At 53.4% G+C, this 10,623-nt stretch overlaps 1 protein-coding gene across 1 annotated transcript; it reads right to left on the reverse strand.

Moving 5' to 3' along the window:
- Positions 1-522: 522 nt before the first annotated feature.
- Positions 523-8,888, reverse strand: LOC112948421 (perilipin-3-like; the record flags this gene model as incomplete). The annotated part of the gene is given in 9 exon segments (XM_026040663.1): positions 523-630; positions 1,012-1,173; positions 1,901-2,023; positions 4,414-4,613; positions 4,851-5,109; positions 5,305-5,387; positions 6,268-6,456; positions 7,195-7,295; positions 8,791-8,888. Coding segments are annotated over 9 exon segments (1,323 nt in total), but the record flags the coding sequence as incomplete, so codon positions are not given.
- Positions 8,889-10,623: the final 1,735 nt, after the last annotated feature.

The raw sequence follows: 10,623 nt of genomic DNA on the forward strand, positions 1-10,623 counted from the left end.
TAGACTGCCATGACTGCCATGGGTGTAGTGGCCTTGGTTCCCATTGGTGTTGTGCTCTTGTCTGCTCCGGATGTTTTTGTGGCTGCCATGGGTGGTGTCTTGTTGGTTGCTACGGGTGTTGCCTGCTCGGCTCCCACGATTCCTCTGCCTATTATCGCAGCCTTGTTGGCACCTCATCCACACCTGAGTGTGAAGAAGGCTCCTTTTGAGAGGAGGCACAAGAAATCTTTGCTAGTTCAGGTCCCTGCATTGTCCTGTTTTCCGAAAAATTGTTGCCCAGGATAGAAAGGCCGAGACCAGAAGAGAAGGGCTTCCCTCAGCGCACTCAGAGGGCCCTCTGGGACGACTTTCCCACCCACGCCCAAATCCTGCACCCTGCATCAGCTGCTCAGCACGGACCCCACGCAGTCCTGTCCATGCCACAAGAGCWGGCACAGCAGCACAGCCTCTCCCAATTCTCCAGGGCATGCCTTCCTGGCAGAAAAGAAGTGATGCCCCAACCCTTTGCCCCGCAAAGCATACCTGTGAACGTTTAGGTTCCTGTTCTAGCCCCTCTGCTTTTTCAAGCTCTATCTTGAGCGTGGTCAGGTATTGCCTGTATTGGTTGAATTCTCGTAGATTGCAAACAACCTGTGGGGAGATGAGGGCAGCAATGAGCCAGCGCTTGTGGTGCTCACGCGCAGCCTGCCTTGCCAGGGGGAGCATGAGCCATTGAAAGCTGCTCTCCTGCAGCCCAGCCTGGGCCAGTGATGGGCAGTGCGGCTCCCAGCACACAGTGCAGAGCCGGGCTCCTCGCTGCACCGCCTGGCCACACACCCGCTGCTCTGGCAGCGCTGCACAGCCTGGCAGGAGCACATGGGAATGCCCAGAGTGAGCTGTGGGCTCCTGCTGCTCCAGGAAACCAGCAGAGCAGASCTGCAGCCTCCACCTGCAAGGAGGGGCTGCAGCAAGCACTCTGGCAACCTCCCCCTCCCGTGGAAACTCTTCTTCTCAGCCGCGTGGACAACGTACTTGGCCGTCCTTGGTGATGAAACCTTCTCTCTTCAGTCTGCGCAGGTTGTCTTTGCGGTTGTAGTACTCCCGCAAATGGGGGTCGTGCAGACTGTTGTACTCATTCCCCAGCAAGTGACAGTATGGATCTCCAAGATCAAAATGCTCGCATGGCCGGTGAAGCTGTGAGAGACATTGTGCGAGGCAAATCAGGGTAGGGTGGGTGAGGAAATACACAAAGACCCCTTGGAGCCTTGTCAGCTCATGGACTAGCGCTCTCCACGCTCTGAGCCTTCTGCTTATTCCTGCCTCAGCATCTAGCTCAGCTCTAAGCCGAGGGGCAGCGTTCCSAAAGGAAATCTTATTGTACTTGGCAGATGCTTCAGCTGAGGAGGACCCCCAGCTCCACAAGTGCCATCTCACAGCTGCATGTAGAAGAGTACTTGACATGTTTCCCCAGCAGAGAAGCCTTCCCATTGACAGCTCTGCATGCACACAGCTTGAGGGAAGTGAGAAAGCTCCTAGAGAGTCTCCTGGGCTCTCTATGAGCATCGCTACCCTTGTTGCTAACACACTGTGCCCCGGGCCCCTTGCTGCATGCTGCATGCAGGGCCCCACTGCACAATTCTCCCGTGCCAYAYGCCAGGCTGGCACTAGATCTGCAGGATCCTGCACAAGCACGGAACCCAMGTTGCGACCTGCTCTCCCAACTTCTGCCCACCACCTGGCACCTCCTGCCTGCTCTCAGCACACACACTGTCCATCCCCTGTCACACTAAGCACTGCAGCTCYCACTGACAGCAGCATGTCCCTCCGCTTCCTTGTAGGAATCTTGCAGGATGCTCAGGGTGTGCCGCACAGGAAAGAGGAGGAAGAGGGGACTTTTCTGAGCCTGTTCAACTGCTTTTACCTGTACCCCCAGCCTGGTGCGATAGAAGACAGTGYTGGAGCCCRGCTCCACAGGGATCTTCACCCCAAGGGGCAAGTTCAGCAGCTCACTCGAGTCTCTGAGTCKCTGCCTTCTGCGCCCGGGCTGCAAAGACAGAGGCGCTCAGGGGCTTTAGCACCRCAGAGCCTTCSTGCACMGCAGCGCCCAGCAGTGCTCTGGGATGGCCCCAGGCAAGGAGAGGGCCCAGRGWGGCCTMGTCCAAAGGCACTCTCTGCTTCTCTGCTCACTTGCCCACAACTCCCKCCCCTTTCCCCAGCGCTCACGTCCTTGCACAGCCCCTCTCGCCTGCGCAGCTGGAGTCCAACCCACCAAGACACCACTCCAAGCTGGAGTCTTGTCCCACCAAGAACTTGTCCCCATCCCTTCTGACAGAGCACAGGGTCTGACTGCCTTCAAAACAAGTAGTCAAGTTCATGAATAAGATGATTTATTGCAATGAAACTTTTAAAAAGCAGGTTTCAGACACAAGTACAGGAGATTCCCTAGAATATCATGGGATTCTTCGCTAGCTCTACTTTACAAATGTACAATAATTCCTCCCTCAATAGGATGGGAGAGGTTTCTCAACTTGGAGGAGTCTCCTCAGGCACCATGCTGWCTTCAGGGGGAGAAAAACAGGTTCAGCTAGTTGACCAATGCACAAGGTCCACTGCAGCATTCCTCCCAACTTCTTCCCTCCTCATTTCATCTTTAATCTTMTTTTACATTTAGGTGGAGCTTGAGTGACTCTAGTCATAGTTCCTTTTGTCCCTGATTGCTGAAAAGTTCTCTTGCTTTCATTTCAAAGTATAGTCAATTAAAAATCTAGAGAGCATGCTCAGTGAGGAGTGGTCCTACTTTGGAGGCAGGCAACTTTTGSGATGGAGGTGTGTGTTGGTATTATAACGATCTTATGAGGAGGAAAAGTTCAAGCAAATACCATTTGAAGGGATGATCTRCCTCCATGATTGGCCTAGCASCAGACATCCTGTCATACTATGTGGCTTATCAGCTGCATGGCACCAGCAAGTTGTCACTTCTGCAGGGAGTATAACAGTTTCCCTGTGGTGTCTTTAATCCTCTCCRCCTTCCATTCGCTCATCARCTGCATGACCCCATCAGGTTACTACCTCTGCAGGAAGTACAACACAATTTGGTCGTGGTGTCTCCATTGTGCCCCACTCTTCCTTCACTCCTATTAGCATGTGCCAGGAGGGCAGCCTGTGTTGCTGAGGGAATTGTGGAGGAGGAGATTCCATATCTACCGATCATCCTGCAGGTGTCAACTGTCTCTCACCCCAAGCAAGCTTCCTGTAACTTCTCTTAGACCTTATGTGTTTCTTTAATTTCCCCTTTCTTGAGCAATTTTCCCCCAGGAACAACTCACCCTGGATATCATCTCTAATCATGGGGAGGAAAAGCAGGTGATGAGCATTAGTCAGCATGGACWCACTGAGGGAATAAGCAAACTGATAGCCTTCTATGACAGAATGACCATGTGGGTAGATGAGGGTMGAGCAGTGCGTGCTGTTCACCTKGRCTTCAGGAAGGCTTTTGGTACTTTCTCTAACATCCTCCTAGGTGAGCTCAGGAAGTCTGGGTTAGGTGAGTGAGCAGTGAGGTGGATTGAGAACTGGCTGAAYGGCAGAGCTCAGAGGCTTGTGATRTGCAGTCYAGTTGGAGGCCTGTTGCTAGCYGMCTCTGACAGAGGTCAGCAYAGGCTCCAATCCTCTTCAGCWTATTTAGTTCAATAAAGTTCAATTTAGTTCATAAAGGTCAACAAGKGCAAGKGCAGGGTCCTGCACCTAAGGAGGAATATCACCAAGCACCAGCACAAGCTGAGGACTGACCTGCTAGACAGCAGTTCTGAGGAGAAGGACCTGGGAATCCTGGTGGATTAGAGATGCACCTGAGCCAGGAATGCACTCCTGTGGCCTAGAGAGCCAAGGGTACCCTGAGCAGCATTAGGAAGAGTGTTGCCACAGGTCAAGGGAGGTGATCCTGCTCCTCTCCTCAGCCCTGGTGATCCTACATCTGGAGTGCAGTTCTGGCTTCCCCACTACAAGAGGAACATGGAGCTGCTGCAGAGACCTAACGCCAGACCTATGAAAATTATAACGCAGAGGCATCTTAGCAGTTTGAAGATGATTGCTTAGAGACTTCTGAAGGCATTCTCAGGCCTTTGTTCACATACTCCATCAGTTCTTGTGCACAACAAGGCAGGTATCATCTAATGGGAAAATGCAGTTCGAGTACACTTCACATCTGTTGAAGAATACCTGCTCTTTGGAATAGAGGATACAAGAAATGGGAGGGTAAGCTTTTCTGCATACAACAGTTTTATTTTAAAAATCAGTATGTTTAAAAGTTCAGTATGTCTCAAGACAGAAACCAGCTAGTCACCAACACAGCTGTGACTGTCAGAGTGAAGTAGAAACTATGCCATCCATTTGTCCCCTTCCCACCCTCCAATAAGGAGGCAGGGCACTACCTACCAGTTGAATGATGCAGTGAAGCTATGCAAGGGTCTCCTGCATGCCCTGCCAGGCCCACTTCATTTTATCAGTTGACTACAGGTAGGCAAACTGGCAGAGTTCATCAGAGAGAGACCACAACCACACAAAGTACCTATGCTTCTCCTGATGCTGCTGCACAGACATTATGTCAGCACCCTCCTCAGAGGCTGCCAGTTTGGCTGAGGCGAAAGACAAAAACAATAAGTGTCTGAGTAGAGACTATGATCAACAAGAAAACTAAACAAACCTCAGGAGACCTTGAACTAGGAACCAGGTAGCCTCCAACGTAATACTTCCTGTTAGTTTTTAAACCCATTTCATGGATTAAATAACAATGTTAGCAACCTCATTTTCAGGAGTCTCATTAGAAATGCAGGAATACATGCATTAGAAATGCATACATGCTCCTTTCTGACCTAGATCCTCATCTTCCATAGGCAGGCTGTTGTCATCTGCTGTTTCCTCCAGCACAGTTTCTACTCTCCTCACAGCCATCTGACACACTCTGGGATCTTTAACTGTTGCCACACTGCTGGTCACTGCAAATCTGGCAGCCTGCATGCTGCTCTGAAGAGCTTCCTTGGTTGCATCTATCACTTCCATCACTTTGCTGCTCACACCATCCTTGGCATCAGCCACTTTGAATGACATCAACTCTTTTGTGTCAGAGAGAACCTATGGAGATAGCCTAGCATCAGATAACTGCGGTGCTGTGACCTAGCTCACTGCCCCATCTTCTTTTTGTAAGAAGAGAGCTGGCTTTATGTACTAAACTTGTTTCTCAAAAGAACCTGAGGTATTTCTATTCATCCTTGTAAAGACCAACTCCTCTCCTCCCCATCCAAGGAAAGCATAGCCTCTGGTTCCCACCTAGTCCACTGACTTTTGAAGGAAAGGGAGGTGCTCCCCCAATTTATCCACACCTTTGGAGGCATATTCATTTGCCACAGCAACTGCAGGAAAGAAAGGAGAGAGAAAAAAAGGCAGACTTGGCTTTTCTAATATTTCATCTTGCAAATCCTGCCATTCTGAGCATACTGCCTTGCAGGAATCGTAGCTAAGAATTCACACTCAAGCAGATCCATTTTGACATAAGCTGGTTTTGTTGCACAGCTTGTATTATTTCCTCCTGCCACTTGGTCTTGAACTAAGTCTGTTCATTTTAAGAATACCCAGTACCCACTTGCACTAGCCAGGGCATAGCTGCATAGTTCAGACTGCCAACTGCAGCTTGTTTAGCTCTTGGCCAGACAGCTGCCTACCTCTATTTCTGCCCTAGCCTCCATGTCCCCAGGATGTGGAACTACAGAGTAAACAAGAAGAAGCCCACTCTGGACTTATTAATGCAGGCCTGTCCCAGAGGCTGTTTTGTCGGACTCTTGCCATTAGGTTCAGCCCCTCTCCCTCTATGAGGTTAAAAATAAAACCCTCTTCCTACATGTTGAGTGTCTTTTTTGAGAAGACAGCCACGGAGAACAGGACCATTAATAGTGACGGCCCTCCTAGTGGAGGCTTCTCTTCCAGCATCCATGGTCCTTAAAGCTGTAAGCAGCTGTCACTAATATCTGGGCCTACCAAGATGAGTTTTAACAGAGTCAACATCCACATCAACTCTTGTTTCTGCAGGAAGAGAGACTCTCTAACATTAACTAGGACTCAACCTTTCTTAATTTTTCTTTTATGTCTGCAGCCATCTCTAATAAGGCAAGAGAGAGGTGCCTCTACACACTCAAAGGCTTCTTTCGGATTCAGAAGGAACCAAAGAACTAGGAGTCCCCTTCAGAAGAGGATTTGTCCATCACAAGCAGGTGCAAGCCTCCCCCACCACATTACCTTGAAGCTCTAGTGTAGTCAGAGCTGGCTGCACACAGCTAGTTATGGCTTCAGTCATGCTCTTCACTCCTTGCTCTGCTGCCTCACACACAGATCTGATATAGGGGTGGCTCTCCTTGGTGGAGACATAAGCTGTAGAAACCATATCACAGGCAGAACTGACCAAGGTAAGGTTAGCCACCACATTTACTGCGCCTTAAGAGGGGAAATAAATAAATAAATAAATAAGTAAGTAAAGCAATGGGGCTTCCAAGTCTGAGAGCGCCTTCTATGCAGCCCTGCACCAAAGCTTCGCCTTTCTGCCTGTTCTGGTAACCTGGTCTTGTTGAACGAGGACAAGCCATTGCTTGTGTATTCACTTAAAACCTGCAACCCACTGAAGAAACAAGCTGTAGAACACTACTAATATCTACAGCTGGTCCATACCAGAAAGGTTTTTCCTGGTACAGAGCTATCCAAAGGACAGATGAGTGTTGATGGCCTCTGTACTGCTAGAACCTTATCCAGCTCCAGTTTAGTTGGCATATTATCGCAGAGGAGGCTTTAACGGACAATGATGATATGGGTGTTAAGACAGTAGACTCCCCAGTAGCCAGTAAGACACACCTGCAGCTCATGAAGGCCAAGTTAATGAGGTTTTGGGGCACCTGAGACATGGGATCCACTCCATGATAAGATTGCCCAGGCTCTTAGAGAAGTATCAGTTCTAACAACAAAACAAACAAGCAATTTTGCTTATTTTTTCAGGTTACTTAGAGGGTCTTCAGACCTGCACTTTTGGCTGCTCCACCACTCACTTCCAGAGAAGCTGCAAAATGCAGGCTGAGCAGAGGAGACTTCTCCTTCAGGCAGGTTTATTTCTCCCCAGCCATTTCCTTACCCCTGCATCCAGAAGCTGCTGTTCCAGCTACAGCTCTCAAGGCATACCTACCTCCTGCTCCTCTTCCTTCATCTCTAGGAGGTTCTTAATAGCTTCCTCCTCAGCAGGCAGAGCAGAGTCCATTGCAGCCGAAACAGGGTCACAACTGCTGTAGTTTAGGCAGCAAGAAAAACAGAGCAATTGGGGAATATTTCACTCTGATCTTGCTAGGAAAAGAAGCTCCCTTGGTAACTGCTAATTGAACACCTCAGAATTGGCCTTTTCCCTTATTAAAGAGGCTTCCTCAGTGATGATGTGGGCCACTTGCAGACCTACCCAGTATTTAAGTTCTGGGTGGCTTCCAGTGCAGGAAGAATGTGGAAAGTAATCTTTCTTCACACCTGAAGGACTCCTGTTCGGACAACTACAAGCCTTACTCCCCATTAAGACTAAAAGGGGCAGCTGGGACCCTGCTGCCTTTTCCCTCCCACCAAAGTTTAGGCGAGAACTTCCTTTGAAAGAGTTATTAAAACCAGAATTGAGACAAGCACTACAAGAGCTACACAACTCCTATGCGTACACCCCAAGCTCTCCTCCTAATGCAGGTCAGGATCACATTGGCCTTCTTTGCAATGAGAGCACATTGCTGACTCCTGGTTAACTTGTGGTCAACCAGGACACCTATGTCCCTCACTGAGGACCTGCTTTACCCCTAATCTGCACTGATGCCTGGGGTTATTCGTCCCCAGGTACAGGATCCTGCGCTTGTCCTTGTTGAACCTCATGAGGTTCCTCTCTGCCCAGCTCTCCAGCCTCTCCAGGTCCCTCTGAATGGCAGCACAGCCCTCTGGAGTGTCGTTCCTCCATGCAGCTTGGTATCATCCACCTGCAGCCATTCGTGCGGCCTCCCTGGGCCTCCATGTGCATGTGGCTCCGGGGACCCTGCGACCTTTTGTGCAGTCTCCCTGGGCCTCTGTGTGCACGTGGCCCGGAGGCCCTGCAGTCTTTTGCAGGGACTCCTCTGGCCTCCATGCGCACGTGGCCACGGGGCCCCACTGCCTTTCGAGTGGCCTCCCCAGCCTCCATGCACATGTGGTCCCTGGGTCCCTGTGGCCTTTCGTGCAGCCTTCCTGGGCCTCCATGCATACATGGCCGAGGGGGCCCTGCAGCCTTTTGTGTAGCCTCCCTGGGTCTCTATGCGCACGTGGCCCTGGACACCCCGCGGCTTTTCATGCGGGCACCTCGGGCCTCTGTGTGAACGTGGCCCGACGGGTCCTGCAACCTTTTGTGGGGCCTCCCCGGGCCTCTGTGCACATATGGCCCCGGGGGCCCTGTGGCTTTTTGTGTGGCCTCCCCAGACCTCCGTGCGCATGTGGTTTGGTGGGCCCTGCGGTGTTTCATGCAACCTCCCTGGGCCTCTGTGCATACATGGCCTCAGGGTCCCCGCAGCGATTCGTGCAGCCTCCTCGGGCCTCCATGCGGATGTCACCTGGGTTCTCTGCGACTGTTTGTGCAGCCTACCTGGGCCTCCATGCGCACATAGCTCCGGGGTCTCGGTGGCTTTTCGTGCAGCCTCCCCTGGCCTCTGTGTGCATGTGGCCCTGGGGGCCCTGCATCCTTTCAGGGGGACTCTCCGGGCCTCCGTGCGCACGTGGTCCAGGTACCTGAGGCCATTCTTGCAGCCTCCCCGGGCCTCCATGCGCACTTTGCCCCGTGGGCCCTGCAGCCTTTCGTGCGGACTCCCTGTCCTCCATGCGCACATGGTCTCGTGGGCCCTGCAGTCTTTTGTTCCACCTCCTTTGGATTCCGTGTGCACGTATCCCCGGGGCTCTGCGGCCTTTCGTGCAGCCTCCCCAGGCCCCCATGTGCTCTTCGCCCCAGGGGCCCTGTGGCCTTTTGTGCGGCGTCCCTGGGCCTCCGTGCGCACATGGCTGCAGGCGCGTGCCGCCTTTTGTTTAGGCACCACGGGCCCTGATGTGCACGTGGCCCCGGGGGTACTGCAGCCTTTCATGTGGCCTCCCTGGCCCTCAGAGTGCACGTGGCCCTGTAGTCCCTGTGGCCTTTTGTGCAGCTCCAACGGGCCAGGGTGCGCAGGGGTCCCTGCAGACTTTCATGTGGCCTCCCCAGGCATCCATGCACATGTTGCTCCAGGGGGCCTGCAGCCTTTCGTGCAGCGTCCAAGGGTCTCCGTGCGCAGCTGGTCCCCCGTTCCCTGAGGGTTTACGTTCGCCCTCCGCGGGCCTCCGTGCGCAGCTGGACCCCTGGGCACATCGGGTTTACGGGCGGCCTCCAAGGGTCTCCGTGCGCACATGGCTCTGGAGTCCCTCCCCTGGCCTTCATGTGCACATGTCCCGGAGGGCCCTCTGGCCTTTCGTGTGGAATCCTTGGTCCTCTGTGCGCACGTGGCCCTGGGGTCCTTCCGGCCTTACATGCAGCCTCTCCGAGCTTCCATGTGCGCATGTCCCTTTAGGACCTTTGGCCATTCGTGTGGCCTGGCCGCTCCTCCGGGCCTGCATACCTGGTTGCTGGGATCCTGCAGGCTTTGTGTGCCCTTCCCGGGCCTCGATGGACACGTGGCTTCTGGGGCCCTATGGGCTTTCATGCGGTCTCCCCGCACCTCCATGTGCATGTGGCCCCGGTGGACTTGTGGCCGTTTATGCGGCCTTCCTGGGCCTGTGTGCCCATGTGGCCCTGGAGGCCCTGCGGGTTTTCGTGCAGCCTCCCTGGGCATCCGTGCACATATGACCCCATGGACCCTGTGGCCTTTTGTGCCACCTCCCCTGGCCTCCCTGCACAATTGCCTCCAAGGACTCTGCCTGCTTTCGTGCGTCCTCCCCTGGCCTCTGTGCACAAGTGACTCCAGTGTCTCTGCCTGCTTTCATGTGGCCTTCCCACACCTTTGTGCACATGGGGCCCCGAGGACCGTATGGGCTTTTGTGGGGCTTCCCTGCACCTCTCTGCACAGCTGGTTCCGGGGTCCCTGTGTCCTTTCATGCAGCCTCCCCGGGCCTCCGTGTGCATGTAGCCCTGGTGACCCTATGTCCTTTTGTGTGACCTCCCCGGGCCTCTGTGCGCACGTGGCTTTGGTGGCCCTGTGTCCTTTTGTGTGGCCTCCCCAGGCCTCTGTGCTCACATTGCCCCAGGGACCCTGCATCCTTTCATGTGGCCTCCCCGGGCCTCTGTGCGCACTTGGCCCTGGTGGCCCTGCGGGCTTTCGTGCATCCTCCCCGGGCCTCCGTGTGCATGTAGCCCTGGAGGCCCAGCTGGCTTCATTCAGCCTCCTCAGGACTCCGTGCGCAGGTGGCCCAGGGGACCCCGCGAGATTTTGTGCGGCCTCCCTGGGCCTCCCCGTGCACCTGGCCAGGAGGGCCCTATGGGCATTCATGTATCTTCCCATGGTCATCTTGCGCACTCTATTATGTAGCCCCTAGTGCTCCCCTGGAGGCTCCTGAGTTTCTGGGAGCAGCCAGGGCTCTATGCGGGTATAGGTTTTCCCA

This window comes from Nothoprocta perdicaria, unplaced genomic scaffold (assembly GCF_003342845.1).
Source record: "Nothoprocta perdicaria isolate Ctin4 unplaced genomic scaffold, notPer1 scaffold_260, whole genome shotgun sequence".
Lineage (NCBI taxonomy): Eukaryota > Metazoa > Chordata > Aves > Tinamiformes > Tinamidae > Nothoprocta > Nothoprocta perdicaria.